The 15447-nt window shown below is 42.0% G+C and overlaps 1 protein-coding gene across 3 annotated transcripts in view; it reads left to right on the top strand.

The window, feature by feature from the left end:
• The window catches only part of prkd2 (protein kinase D2), a 59201-nt gene that overhangs the window by 39771 nt on the left and 3983 nt on the right, over window positions 1-15447 (top strand). For 2 of the 3 annotated variants that reach the window (XM_083773546.1, XM_083773548.1), the window contains 8 exons: window positions 290-389; window positions 1744-1980; window positions 2628-2680; window positions 3005-3077; window positions 3863-3969; window positions 7677-7838; window positions 8107-8205; window positions 13291-13558. In XM_083773546.1, the coding sequence (XP_083629672.1) occupies window positions 290-389; window positions 1744-1980; window positions 2628-2680; window positions 3005-3077; window positions 3863-3969; window positions 7677-7838; window positions 8107-8205; window positions 13291-13558 (1099 nt within the window). The remainder of the gene's footprint in view (window positions 1-289; window positions 390-1743; window positions 1981-2627; window positions 2681-3004; window positions 3078-3862; window positions 3970-7676; window positions 7839-8106; window positions 8206-13290; window positions 13559-15447) is intronic. The other variant, XM_083773547.1, reaches the window with a different exon arrangement.

The following is a 15447-nucleotide window of genomic DNA, read 5'->3' on the forward strand; positions in this document are numbered from 1 at the left end:
CCGGGCACCCATTTTGGTGTCATCGTCATGTTATGCTTTAGCTATTTAAAAATAGCAGATCTACAAGCTCATATCGCGCCACCGAGTGGCGCGATACGAGCTTGTAGGTCTGCTATTTTTGAAAAATCGAAGAGCGACTGACATTTCTAGAATCTGATCTCAGGTCAGAATGGGTTCATCAGACCAGTGTGTGTCCGGCGGAAACCTCGTATGAATCTGATCTCAGGTCAGAATGGGATAAGTATGTGAGTACTGACTGGGCGAATGTGATTGGTTTTTGGTGGTGTAGGAGATCCCTCTGTCTGAGATCCTGGAGGTCCGCCCGGCAGGGGACTTCACCCTGATCCCCCCCGGAGCCACCAGCCCTCACTGCTTCGAGGTCATCACAGGTAGGTTACTGTAGGTCAGCTCAGGCACACTCACTCCAGAGGGGTGAGACATTGCATATTAGCCTACTGTCGTATATAGCAGAACATAGCCGATCTGCCTGGGCCAAGTCTCAGCGGTCCAGGCACCTTGGCTGGTAATCCAGTCTGGCAGTGTGCCGCGGGTTCGACTCCCGATCACCACCGTGGCTGGTAATCCAGCCTGGCAGTGTGCCGCGGGTTCGACTCCCGATCACCACCGTGGCTGGTAATCCAGTCTGGCAGTGTGCCGCGGGTTCGACTCCCGATCACCACCTTGGCTGGTAATCCAGTCTGGCAGTGTGCCGCGGGTTCGACTCCCGATCCCGACGGCCTTTACTGCATGTCTTCCCCCCCCCCCCATCTCTCTCCCCATTTCCTTTCAGCCTACTGTCTGTCCCTCCATATTTCTTTTTAAATAAAATAAAGGCGAAAGCCACAAAAAACATTTTAAAAAAAAATTGCCGATCTACCGTCTCAAAACGCGACGTGTTTTGAGCTTGTAGATCTTTTGCTATTATTTGAATTGAAATCCTGAAAAAAGTTTTTGCTTTTTTTGAATTGGAATCCTAAAAACATATTAATATTAATAATAATATGTCAAAATTTGAATGATATTTTTTTCTTCTTTTTTTGGTATTCAGACAGCCAGCAATGGGTAAAACGCTCCCTAAAAAACATTTAGTCTCTGTGACACATCTAGGGGCCACAATCTGCATTCAAAGACGTTCCTAGAAGCTTTGTCATTGGCCCTCACTGCTTGGAGGTCAACACAGGCTGCCACCATTACACACTTAGGTTGACCATTCATTGTCAACGCAGATGATTGATATATATTTTTTTGTTTTTGCTTTTTCCTGCCTTTATTGATAGTTTACAGTAAGTTGAAAGGAAATGGGGGGGAGAGAGATGGGGAGTGACATGCAGCAAAGGTCGTCGGGATCGGGAGTCGAACCCGCGACACCCTGTCGGGCTAAAGAATGCACAGGCCAGATAGCAGGACAAATAACTGAAATATATCAATTAAAAAGCAAGGCTTTTGCACACCTACACTACAGGCGACAGGTGCGTAGGAGAGGGTACGCTGCCCCAAAAATGAAAAAGGAACAAACAAAACCCTGCACACTGTCTTCAAATGCAGTGACCAACTTTTATTTCAGGGATACAGCTGTATCCCTGAAATAAAAGTTAAAAAAAATGCCTTTTCAGCTTTTTTATGTATGAAACATTTACATCATGGACACAGGATTATGACAAAACAATTGCGATCGTCTCAAATAATTAGACGACGATCAGACGACGATGTGTAATTAACGGTGACGACCCTATAATCTGGCAGGCAGCCTGTGCTACTACGTGGGGGAGGACCCCAACAGCGTCCCCCTGTCCCCCGGCCAGGTGGTCCAGGGGGGCCCGGCGCCGCCGCTGCCCCCCACGCCGCCCTCGCCCAGCAACGTGGCGCCCAACAGTGGCGTGGGCCGCGAGGTGGCCAAGGCGTGGGAGAGCGCCATCCGCCAGGCCCTCATGCCGGTCATCTTCCAGGACGCTCCGCCCCCCGAGGGAAACACGCCCCACCGTAAGTCCCAACGGCGACGAATTAGCGCGTGAATGTTGCTTAAGAAATAACAGAAAAATCCACAGAAATGACATACATTTAGAAAACAAATGTTTTAAGTAGTGAAAATAGCCGATCTACTGTAGATGCGACGCATTGTGAGCTTGTAGATCTGCGATTTTCTGCGAGTTTGGGTCTCGGGGAATCATCAAATTTTAGTTAAATTCAATTCAATGCAATTCAATTCAACAGGCTTTATTGGCATGACGTTTTACAAGTGTTGCCAAAGCACAATCACAGATATGACAAACAACAACATAACATAACATAATATCAATGACATGAATAAATAAATAAAAATAATATAAAATAAAGCAGGTGGTGCAGAAAATAAAACATGGCATACTGTATGTGTGTCCTACTGGTTGTCCCTTTTCTTGTGACAGGAATTGACAAAACATGCAAAACTGCACATTATTTCTGTTCCCCCAGAAGGACTGGTAGTTCACGGGCTAAACCAGTTTGGGAACCATTACACTTACGTGTCGCCATGGTACAGAATATTGACATGTTGCAATAGTTTGGTTAAATGATTCGCCAGAGCAGATGCAGACCTTTAATATGGTCCTACGTCATCATGAGCTGACGTGTTTCGTTGCTATTTTCAGGACAAGCTTCAGTCAGCATCTCGGTGTCCAACAGTCAGATCCAAGAGAATGTGGTAAGTTTTCTTTAGTTCATATTCTTGAAAGTGGATATCCATTCAGGCCTTCACGTTCTACAGCATTTGATTGGTTGAGTCGTAAGTTTATAGGCATGGGTTTAGTGTAGTAATCCTATATTTATTACATTAGTAGTTACATTTAGGCAGAGGTTAAGATTACAGAGAGGTATGCTGTGAATGGCAGTTAATACAAATTGAAATTGAATATATTCTTATATATTATTTCATGCATAACATAATGCCTGAGTTATGAAAAAGTTGAAGATTGACGTTGAGTGAATGATGACTGATGATATTAATGGTAATATTTCTCAACAAAAGGATATCGGCACGGTGTACCAAATCTTTGCTGATGAGGTCCTGGGCTCTGGACAGTTTGGAGTAGTGTATGGAGGTATGTACAGTATATATTTACTGTGTGTGTGCGTGCACATGCAGGGTTCGATTTGTAAAAGAAAAGAAAGGCAGGCATTTTCTTAACCATTTAAAATCTACTTTGAAAGCTTGTAGATCAGCTATTTCTGCTACTTCACAAAAGGACAAATTAATTCAACCATTTTGGAAGGAAGTGACAACACTTATCTCAAACATTATGGGTTTTAGAATAGATCACATCTTTGTACCTAGGACAACTCCCAGACGGGATAAATCGGGATGACTCCTACTTACTTAAGATTCTACTTGTAGCAAGCAAAAAAAGCTATTACAAGAAATTGGTTACAAAAGAACTGTCCTACTGCCGACCTATTTATCAACATTGTGAAACAACTGCATCACCTAGAACAGATGACCTATTCTTTAAGACTGCAAAAAGAGCTGGGTGAAAGAAGATGGGAGAAATGGACAGAGTACTTAGCTGGGGGGGTGGATGTGGAGTGAATATGGGTGGTGTCCTTCCGGTTGTCATTGAATGTAACGAACCCAAAAACCTGTAATATGTATTGCTGCTGTTGTACATCCCATGACCTCTTGTTTTTACTCAGTTTTTCTTTTTACTGTTGATGTTTCTGTCCTATTGTATGTCTTGTTTGTCTTTTTTGTCTGTCTTGCATATTCGAAAATCCTAAAATAAAGTTTAAAAAACAAAACAAACTTGCACAAAATTTTGATTATCACGGCACGTTGTGAACTTGTACACATGCATCTGCTAGTATTCACAATGTCTTTCTCTAAACTCAGGTAAACACAGGAAGACCGGGCGTGACGTGGCGGTGAAGGTTATCGACAAGCTCCGCTTCCCCACCAAGCAGGAGAGTCAGCTGAGGAACGAGGTGGCCATACTGCAGGTGACACACACGCCCACACACACACACACACACACACACACACACACACACACACACACACACACACACACACACACACACACACACACGCCCACACACACACGCCCACAGCTCACCCATCCAAATGAAAACCTGGACATTGAGGAGTCCGTTCATTTTGGCATTTGAATATTTTCCAAATGTTTTCATTATGTTTTATTTCTTTATATTTGACAACTATTTTCAGTTGCATCTGATGGGTATTTTTCCACCATATACTGGATAAGACTAAGGACTGTATAAATTAACAACTATATAATAGGATCGATGGCTTGAGAGCTAGAGCTAGAGAGAGCTCCGGAACACCGGAACTGAATAAATACTTTAGAAAGTAATCTAAGTACCATAAATACTCTTTACAAGCAGAGGGCTTGTAACTTTACAGAAATGGATGTAAAAACCTTTTAGGCTATAATGAGTAAAAGTCAGAGTATAACAGAGTTAACCAAAATACCTTGACGAATGAATTGACGGACACAAGAAGAGAACTCAGACAAGCAGAACTTAGAGGGAGGTTCAATCAGATATATTCACCATTGTTTCGGGAGAGAAGAAGACATGCCTGTTGAATGTTTTGAATATTGTTCCATAAATTATGACAACACTAATTGGCACTAATTGTGTAATATGTGCTTTAAAGCAGATACAGGTCTCCATAGAACATGCCACATTCCTTCTACCTACATAGCACGCACATGCATGCATGCAAGCACGCACGCACGCACGCAAACACACACACACACACACACACACACACACACACACACACACACACACACACACACACACACACACACACGTGTGTTTCAATAGACTCTTCATAATGCTCAATTGCAAGTGTTGATGACAAGGTGTTGCTAGACAAACTCACCACGTTTCTATAGAACAAAGCGGAGATCCGGGCACACTTAATGTTAAAAAGGTTAAGGTGTTTCGACCTACAGTATACGGTCTCCATCAGGGCAGCCCTGTTTGAATAAAGTTTTCCTCCTTTTTAACAATGCTCTTTGGCCACTCTTTGGCCAAATGGCATTGATCACGCCTCCAGGTCTTAATTTAAGTAATAAGACCTGGTACTTAAGACACCCAAAATACAGCCCTGTGTGTGCCCGGATCTCCGCTTTGTTCTATATCAATGTGTTATCCCGATTGATCCCAGGAGCACCTTTTTACAAATTTTGAGCACCTTGGTTGCTTCCTTGCCTCTGCCTTGTTGTCACCACGTTTCTACTTGGAAAACAAAACTGTCCATGGACTCCCTCACATTGTGTAAATATAATGGAAGCTCATCTCCACCAGTAGAGGGAGCTACAGCAGAGGTTTATGTTTATGGGTGTCCTGTTTGCCAGTAGGACAGTACACAGCAGCCATCGGGGCCTGGGTTTTCTTTTTAAATGACCAAATCAAACTTGCTGTAGGCCTGTAAAGCTCAAGGCACACAAGGAGCTAAATGCCTAAATTGTGTATTTGCATGCACAGCTACTCTTAAAGGATGCATTTAGCCTGTTTGACTTGAAACCCAGTCAGTGAGGACCATCATTGCTTGAATCAATGTGACTTGAAATTTTGTTTTTGTAAATTTGAAATTAATATTGATAGGACCAGAGATCTGCCTTCGTTGATACATTTGGTGACATCGAAATTCAGCAGTGGTGTAAAAACGAACAAAGTACATTCAGAATCAGAATCAGAATATCTTTATTGTCTTTGTACGAGACAACAAAATTGATTTGCAATCCATTTTCCATCCATTTTCCAATTTCCAATACTTTTACCTCTACTCCACTACATCTCGGATCCAAATATTGTACTTTTACTCCACAACATTTATTTGAAAACTTTAGTTCCTATGGTTACTTTGTAGATTTAGATTATTATTTCAAAACATGCATTACCCACTAAAGCCCTGTATAGCCTACATTTCAGCCATTGTGAGCTTGTACATCTGATCATTTACAAAATATTTTATACATCTGAAAACTTGTGATATGGGACATTCTGCATAATGAGTACTTTCTACTTTAACCCATTCTGACCTGAGATCAGATTCATACGAGGTTTCCACTGGACACACGCTGGTCTGACGAACCCATTCTGACCTGAGATCAGATTCTAAAAATTTCAGTCGTTCTTCGATTTTTTTCAAAAATAGCAGACCTACAAGCTCGTATCGCGCCACTCGGTGGCGCGATATGAGCTTGTAGATCTGCTATTTTTCAATAGCTAAAGCATAACATGATGCCAACACCAAAATGGGTGCCCGGTCAGAATGGGTTTTAAGTACATTTTGATATTCTTCCAACATCAATCCCTCTCTACATCTCCCCCGACGTTCTCCGTGTGGCCACCAACGCCGTGTCTTAAAAAATATATATATATATTCAGCACAGTATAAAAAAACAACACAGTGAACATATAAATATAAGAAGGGTAAAGTGCTAGGCTGAGGCAAAAAAGCCCAAGGGGCTTATACGAGGCCTCTACCTATATAAATCACAATGAAACATTGTACAAGATATATAGTGTATCCAGAATACATCGTGTGACGTACCCAAATGTGTAGTCACTTTTTTGTTTTATTATATATGTGTTTTTGTATTTTGAACAGCCTTATTGTGTCTTGGGAATGAGCAGGGAGTCTGTTGTATAGGAATGGACCTATTCCACATTCCGCCACCAGGTGGCAAAGGCGTTCTTGTGAGACAGTTTAGATAGGTGACGTCTTTCTTCAGCTGACGAGGGAGGGAGAAACGAACAACAAAACAAGAACAAAACAAAAAACAACAATGATTAGAATACTTGGTTATCTACAGTCTTCTTCTGTCTTCTTCTCTTCTCTTCTAACCCTAGCCCTGGAACATGACTGCCATGATGATTATAATGACAGTCATGCAGAAACTTTGCCCTGTTTTTTGCGCTCGCTGCATTTACAAGATTTCCGTATATATAAACATTCATATTTCAAATATAAAGTACTCACAAAGTGTCACTCGCCTATTAGTCTGTATTGGCAGGGCGGTCAGCGTACCTATATCGAACACACCGAGTGCCACCCTCCTCCCAAACGATAGGGGCGCGTAGTTGAAAGCCAATGGCAAAATAACACCTCGGATAAAAAAGCTTTTTATTAAACAACGCAGGATGCAGAAATTCTAATCGCTGGAGCTGCAACTAACTAACACCCGTGGGACAAATTGTGAGTACTTTATATTTGAAATCTGAATGTTTATATATACGGAAATCTTGTAAATGCAGCGAGCGCAAAAAACAGGGTGAAGTTTCTTCATGACTCTCGTATGAATACGAGAGTCATGAACCATGGCTATTCTAACCCGTTCTCCGTGTGGCCACCAACGCTGTGTCTCTTCTCTTCTCTTCTCTTCTAACCCGTTCTCCGTGTGGCCACCAACGCTGTGTCTCGTCTCTTCTCTTCTCTTCTAACCCGTTCTCCGTGTGGCCACCAACGCTGTGTCTCGTCTCTTCTCTTCTCTTCTAACCCGTTCTCCGTGTGGCCACCAACGCTGTGTCTCTTCTCTTCTCTTCTCTTCTAACCCGTTCTCCGTGTGGCCACCATCGCTGTGTCTCGTCTCTTCTCTTCTCTTCTAACCCGTTCTCCGTGTGGCCACCAACGCTGTGTCTTCTTCTCTCCTCTCCTCGTCCCCCACCAGAGTCTTCGTCACCTGGGCATCGTGAACCTGGAGTGCATGTTCGAGACCCCGGAGAAGGTGTTTGTGGTGATGGAGAAGCTGCACGGAGACATGCTGGAGATGATCCTCTCCAGCGAGAAGGGCCGACTGCCCGAGAGACTCACTAAGTTCCTCATCACGCAGGTGTGTGTATATCTGGGACTTTTTGTTGTTGTTGTTGTTGTTGTTGCTTTGCGCACAAATGTTGCTTGTAGCTTCTGCAGGGTATGTGCAGTAGGCCTATGTCAGGGGTAGAGTGGCTGGATGGTAACCGCAAGGTCGCCAGTTCGCGTGTGTGTGTGTGTGTGTGCGTGCGTGTGCGTGTGCGCGTGCGTACGTGCGCGCCGTCACTACTGAATTCCTGTTTAGAAGCATAACTCACATCCTGTGTTTGTGTGCTTTGCGGGTATAGATTCTGGCAGCTCTGAGACACCTGCACTTCAAGAACATTGTTCACTGTGACCTGAAACCAGAGAACGTGCTTCTTGCCTCTGCTGAACCATTCCCCCAGGTCCGTACACACACACACACACACACACACACACACACACACACACACACACACACACACACACACACACACACCCTCCACCCTCAGGGGGGCCTCCAAGCTACGACTGACCGCAAGACGTCATTGAACTGCCCCAGCAGCCCCACCACCTTTGACCCTCTCTCACTCACTCACTCACTCACTGCCTTGCTCTCTCCCACGATGTTAAAGTTACACCTGTTAATAACCTGTGTAAAATGTGCAGCATTGGGAGGTAAATGGGAGACACTTTACTGTGAAGGGACGACAGGATGAGGAGAGGTGGTGCGTAATTGTCGAGAGTAATGGCTGCGATCGATAGTCAACAGTTCAATACCGGCTACAATTTTAACTACATTTTTATGTTCAAGCTATAATTGGGTTTCTTTATTGATCACAAAAAGTATCCAAATGAGAATATTTAATACGAAGAATTCATATTAATGTTTAAAAATAGAAAAACAATAGTGCTGTAGGGATCAGTCAGTGCTCTCTCGTAATACAGGTGAAAAAGGTGTTTTTCAAAGTTGTACTGCTTAATTCCCTAAAGGTGTCAAATAAAGACAAAAGAAATGCAAAGAAAAACATTCCAAGGCAGTCTACTCTGTCTTCTTTTTTTTTATTTTTATATGGATTTATTCATGAGCATGGCAACAAGAAATCAGACCAACGCGTTTCGACCTAGAAGGTCTTCGTCAGGGTTTCCTGTGTCCTTGTTCATATATAAATCCATATATTTTTTCATCAAAGACGTAGGCAGTGCCTTGGAATCCGAAATATCTTTCTGCATCCTTTATCCTGGCCTGGACTCCAGGATAAACCATACTCATATTGACCGCTCCGTCATAGCCCAGCCCACGAATGTTTTTTAAATATATGGGCAATTAAAAATCCCAAGAAAGCCTCAATTATTGATATTGACAGCTATGTCCATTTTATTTCTTACTATGGTGACGTATTCTGTACACACTTGACTAAGCTGGTCTAGCTTGGACAGATCGTAAAGAACAACTTTTTTTCAACCATAGGTTCATGTTTTAGGTTGTTATTAGAGAAAGTTTCATGTGCTGCTTTCTTTCATTTTAGGGATTTTAGCTGTTTTCTATAGGGGGACGGGGGCATTCGAGCATGGGGCTAAATATGTATTTCCTTCTAAATGTTATAGCGATTACTTTTTTTAATTATTTACTATAGTCCTACTAGACCCCAATAAATTACATCTGGCCACAAAAGATCACAGGATCTACTGAATGTGAAGGTAGTCTACTGGGGGAAGCACTGTGTGTCATAGGCTCAATATGCCAGTTTGACACATTCAATATCCTGTGATCTTCTGTGGCCAGATGTAATTTCCTGAGATCTAGTAGGACTATAGTAAAGAATAAAAAAAAGAAATCGCTATAAAATTGTGTAAAGAAATACATATTTAGCCCCGTGCTCGAATGCCCCCACCCCCCTATAAGAAACAGCTAAAATCCCTAAAATGAAAGAAAGAAGCACATGGAAAAAAAAATACACTCACCTTTTACTTTCTCTAATAACAACCTAAAACATGAACCTTGGTTGAAAAAAAATAAAGTTGTCCTTTAATCACTGAAAGAAACCGTGCTTGGTTTGTTTCAGCCATATTGTCCTGCTGAACTCGCTGTGACAATATATTTGGTTTGTTTCAGCCATATTGTCCTGCTGAACTCGCTGTGACAATATATTTGGTTTATTTCAACCATATTGTCCTGCTGAACTCGCTGTGACAATATATTTGGTTTATTTCAGCCATATTGTCCTGCTGAACTCGCTGTGACAATATATTTGGTTTATTTCAACCATATTGTCCTGCTGAACTCGCTGTGACAATATATTTGGTTTATTTCAGCCATATTGTCCTGCTGAACTCGCTGTGACAATATATTTCTGGACGGCATGCTGAGTAATTTAACTGAGCTAGCCTTTGTGCTAGTTCATCAGCTCTCGCAGCACAATGGCTTGCCAGCAGCTGGATAATGGCAGGACAATTTTCACCGTTTGGCTGTCGTAAATATGTCCCTATATGTCCCCTGGAACGCTGGTTTACAACTTTACAAGTGCATGGCCAGCTTAGTGACACATTGATGATAACGTCCCACCACTCGCATGGAAACTAGATGAGTCTGCCACAGGAAAAAGAATACATTTAAATAAAAAAAACCTGGGTCTGGCACTCCTCTGTTTGAATTACATTTCACTCACCCCAGAGTTGTGAGTTGCTTGTAACCGTCCCTTGGAATTAAATCTTCCACACTGAAGTTCCAGACCAATATCTACGCAGTCGCAGTGATATTAGTACGCAGTGATATTAATAATGATAATAATAAAACTTTATTTGTATAGCACCTTTCATGACATGAAATGCAGCTCAAAGTGCTTTACAGAGCAATGGAGAAGAAAAAGAAAAGCAAGGCAACGACATTAAAAAACAAGCAGTAATGCAATACAGTGAGGACATGAATAACAAAAAATAAAACATCAATTAAAAGCAATGTTGTAGAAGTGGGTCTTGAGCTGTGCTTTAAAAATGTCTACAGAGGCTGCCTGACGAAGGTACAGTGGGAGCTTGTTCCATGCCGTCGGCCCGTAGAAGCAAAAAAGCTGCTTCCCCGTATTTTTTTGTTGCCATTTTTTTTAGGTAAAGCGAGCAGGCCAGCAGTGGAAGACCTTAGGGGGCGGTTTGGGACATATTTAGGCAGGCAGTCATGTAGGTAGGAAGGTGCGAGACCATTGAGAGCTTTATAAACAAGTAAAATAATTTTAAAATCAATCCTAAAAACAACCGGAAGCCAGTGCAGTGATATTAGTACGCAGTGATATTAGTCTTGCCATGCCAGGCTAAGATGGCACAGTCTCGAATTTGTAGCTTAGAGCAGGTGGTTGTCAACGTTTCTGGCTGGGGACCCCCGGAAATGCTTTGGCCATGTCTCATGACCCCATGCCCCTGCCCCCCTCCCCACCACCAATACAAACTGACTGCAAAAATAACCTTAATAACAGAGAAAATATATCATATATGAATACTGAAACCAGATATAGTCATTAAGGAAAGTTTATGCATGCACCACATACTAACTATATATAAACTCTACATTTCAATTTGCGTCATTCAGTTGCAAAAACAAAAACATAAAAAAATTAATCTGGACCTTCCCAAAAACAATGTGGTCGCGACCGACAGGTTGAGAACCCCTGGCGTAGACGACTGATGGTCTCTCTCCAGTCTTTCCAGATATATCCAGCCAAAGGTCTGACTCCCTTCAGCCATGCATGAGCTGTAATGTGAAGGAACTGCGGTCTCCAAGTCGTCCACATGGCTCACAGTATGCGAGCACGATCCAATTTAAGAGAGTACAATAGTAGAGCCAGCCAGGGGACAGTTTTAATAGCAGCTTTTGTTGCTGCGTGAGTAAAATGCCACAGTTGTGTTCATTCCTTGGGGAAAGGCCGCTTGGTTAAGACTATAGTTAGCTATGATGATGTTTATTATTAGGTGAAACATTTTCATAAAATTGACGCCTGTCTATTGTCCTCCTGCTCCTGTTCTGTATAACTTTATAAATGCAATAAAAAATAAATATACACATAAATCAAAAAGATAAACGAGGCCACATCAGACCAGTGTGTGTCCAGTGGAAACCTCGTATATGAATCTGATCTCAGGTCAGAATGGGATAAAAAAAGCAATAATCGGCCTCCTGGCGGCACTATATAGGCCAATGCGAAAAGGGTAGAGAAATGTCTTCCTCGATCTGCCTAGTGGGAATGTACGTGCAAAGTTTCACGGCAATCGGACATGATTGCCGTCATGATTTGTGGCCAACCAGCCAACCAGGATGGAATATGACAAATTTATATAGTATATAGATTTATAAATTTATAATGTGGTCCATTGGTGCATACATATAATCAAGTACATAATGTTCTCCCGTAAACACAATTTCAGTCTCTCATCACGAGCATGACTGAGCTTTCTTGCTAACCTAAACTGACTGTCTGGGTGGAATTGACCATTGAGTGAAACAGAAGAACATTATCTAATTAAAGCCTAAAAGCCCCATTAACGTGGGCTCAAAATGCGGTGTTTTTCATACACAAGAAACGTTTCTTCACATCCATCACAATTTTAGTGGAATATGTATTTGTATAGTGTATTACTATTAATCTTCTAAGCCCTATTTTATACCAAATCAGCCGATCTACAGCTTGTAGAATCGATCTTCTATTAAAGACATTTTTGGACATTTTGTGGACATTTTGAGAAAAATTGGGGACAACAGGTTGAAAGTGGTTACATCCCAACGCCTCATCAACATGTACATACAGTACAGTACCCCAGTAAACAACTGAATTCCTTTTGCTGAGTTTACTTCAAAATGAAGAAATGCTGCTGCCACCGTTCACACTGGGGTAGCAGGCTATACCATTCTCCTTTAAATAGGTATCTCCTTTATCGGAGTGCACACCAAAACAGCAGGACAGTCACGTACACAAAACACAAATCTCTAGTCTAGTCATTTTTAACTGCACACTGTATACATTAACCCCTTCAGGCCCTATACATTCCAGTCATTTGAAAATCGCGACGCATTGTGAGCTTCTAGATCTGCTATTTTCAAAAGATTTTTTTTATACATTTGAAAACTTGAAATGGAACATAATGAGTTATTTTAACCCATTTTGAGCGGGAACCCCTTTTTGTGTTAGCATTATGTTGTGCTTTAGCTATTGAAAAATAGCAGATCTACAAGCTCATAGCGCGCCACCGAGTGGCGCGCTTATGAGCTTGTAGGTCTGCTATTTTTGAAAAATCGAAGAACGACTGACATAGAAACATAGCTTTTTCAGAAAACTGTCATTTTCAAACAGACATTTTTAAAATCTGATCTCAGGTCAGAATGGGTTAAGTACATCTTGATGCCAATACTTAACTTGTACATTTTGAATTCCTATACTCTGTTTTACGTGTATATAACAGCTGTATTTCTTAGATTGCAGTATTGAGTATACTTTTTTTTTCTCCACCACTGTCATCATCCTCAGGTGAAGCTGTGTGACTTCGGCTTCGCCCGCATCATCGGCGAGAAGTCGTTCCGGCGCTCGGTGGTGGGCACGCCGGCCTACCTGGCGCCCGAGGTCCTTCTGAACCAGGGCTACAACCGCTCCCTGGACATGTGGTCGGTGGGCGTCATCATGTACGTCAGCCTCAGTGGGACCTTCCCTTTCAACGAGGACGAGGACATCAACGACCAGATCCACAACGCAGCCTTCATGTACCCTCCCAACCCCTGGAAGCAGATCTCACCTGATGGTATATATATCCCATTCTGACCTGAGATCAGATTCATACGAGGTTTCCGCCGGACACATACTGGTCTGATGAACCCATTCTGACCTGAGATCAGATTCTAAAAATGTCAGTCGTTCTTCGATTTTTTTCAGAAATAGCAGATCTACAAGCTCGTATCGCGCCACTCGGTGGCGCGATATGAGCTTGTAGATCTGCTATTTTTCAATAGCTAAAGCATGACATGATGCTGACACCAAAATGGGTGCCCGGTCAGAATGGGATATATATATAATATATATAATGTGACCGGATTTGACTGATTCCAGCTTTTCACCAGAGGAGAAAAGCAATGTTAGAGTCCACAGAACTTGACAGAAGTGAACCTTTTCAAGCCTGTTTTCTCAACTCGCTGTTTTCTGCAAGACGTTACTCTATAAGCCATATCTCCAAAACGGGTGGGTCAAACTGAACAACCAATATGTCAATTTTGAAGCTATGATTCCCTGCTTTCATATGACATGAAAACAAAAAAAAAATCAAAAAGATCCAATGGCAGCTGCACCCACCGCCGTTATAGGAACCTGACGCCTCTGACATAATAGGCAGAGAGCAGAAAAATGAATCCTTGTTTTCCTTCTGCACACCGACAGAAAAGCATACAGGAAGGGTGGAGGAGGAGTGCACATTTGTTTGGTGTGCAACGCTTGATCGAACTAATCGAGTTAATCGTTATGAATCGATATCGATAGAAGCAGTTCTCCCATGATGGTAGAGGCAGAGTAGAAGAGCATCTGTTTGTGAGCAGAAATTAATCCTTGTTTTCCTTCTACACACCGACGGAAAAGCATGCCGGAAGGGTGGAGGAGGAGTGCATAGGAAGGGTGGAGGAGGAATGCATAGGAAGGGTGGAGGAGGAGTGCATAGGAAGGGTGGAGGAGGAGTGCATAGGAAGGGAAGGGTGTATAGGAGGAATGCCTATTTGGTGTGGAACACTTGCTCTAACTCAGGGGTGTCCACACTTTTTAGACTTGAGCTACTTTCAAAATGACCAGCTCAACCAGATCTACGCACCAAAAAAATAATTGTCCCATTGCTGAAAATAGTTACATATTAGACAAATGCACTAGGAATGGGAAATAGAGTGGGGAAATGGAATTGGTAGGGGTTTTTTGTACATTATTTGAAATACTGATGATGATGGTGCAAAACACTCTTGAAAACAAAGTATTGCAGTATTTGCAGTTGCAGAGTTTGACCTTCCCATTTTGATGTCAATCAAGTGAAGTCACCTTAATTCATGTGGCAGATGCCAAACATAGTTTATTAATTAATTTAAATTATATAATGTTTAGGGTTATGTCATGTGATCTACAATACCTGCACAGCCTGTGTGAGCTACTGGTAGATCACGGTCTACCTTTTGGGCACCCCTTGCTCTAACTAAAATTGATTTTGTTATAAATTGTTCTAGGACGATATCGATAATTCAATAGAATAATAAGTGAATAATCAATCACGATGTCATTATAAGCAAAACCTGCAGCTTTTCATTTTTAAACCTGTCAAATCTGTCAATTCATAATAATTAATAAGACAGGTAAACAACCACACAACACTGTTTTAAAGCTCACAAAACATTTTTATTTATTTAATGGCGCAACGTTTCGACCTTAGAGGTCTTCATCAGGCAAAATCATTTTTGGGAGCTTTAAACTCATGTTTGACCCTCCTCTCCTTGATTCTTGCCTTGATGTCCAGCACCTGGCTTAAATACAGGTACAAGATGTGCACACAACCTCCTCTGTCATTAAAATGAGCTAAATTAGCCCATTCTGGGCGGGAACCCCTGTTGGTGCTTTAAAGGTATATTCAGTGATTTCACTCAAAAAACCTTAGGTTTCGTTTTTGGC

The sequence above is a fragment of the Protomyctophum parallelum genome (assembly GCF_964188405.1).
Source record: "Protomyctophum parallelum genome assembly, chromosome: 9".
Taxonomy (NCBI): domain Eukaryota; kingdom Metazoa; phylum Chordata; class Actinopteri; order Myctophiformes; family Myctophidae; genus Protomyctophum; species Protomyctophum parallelum.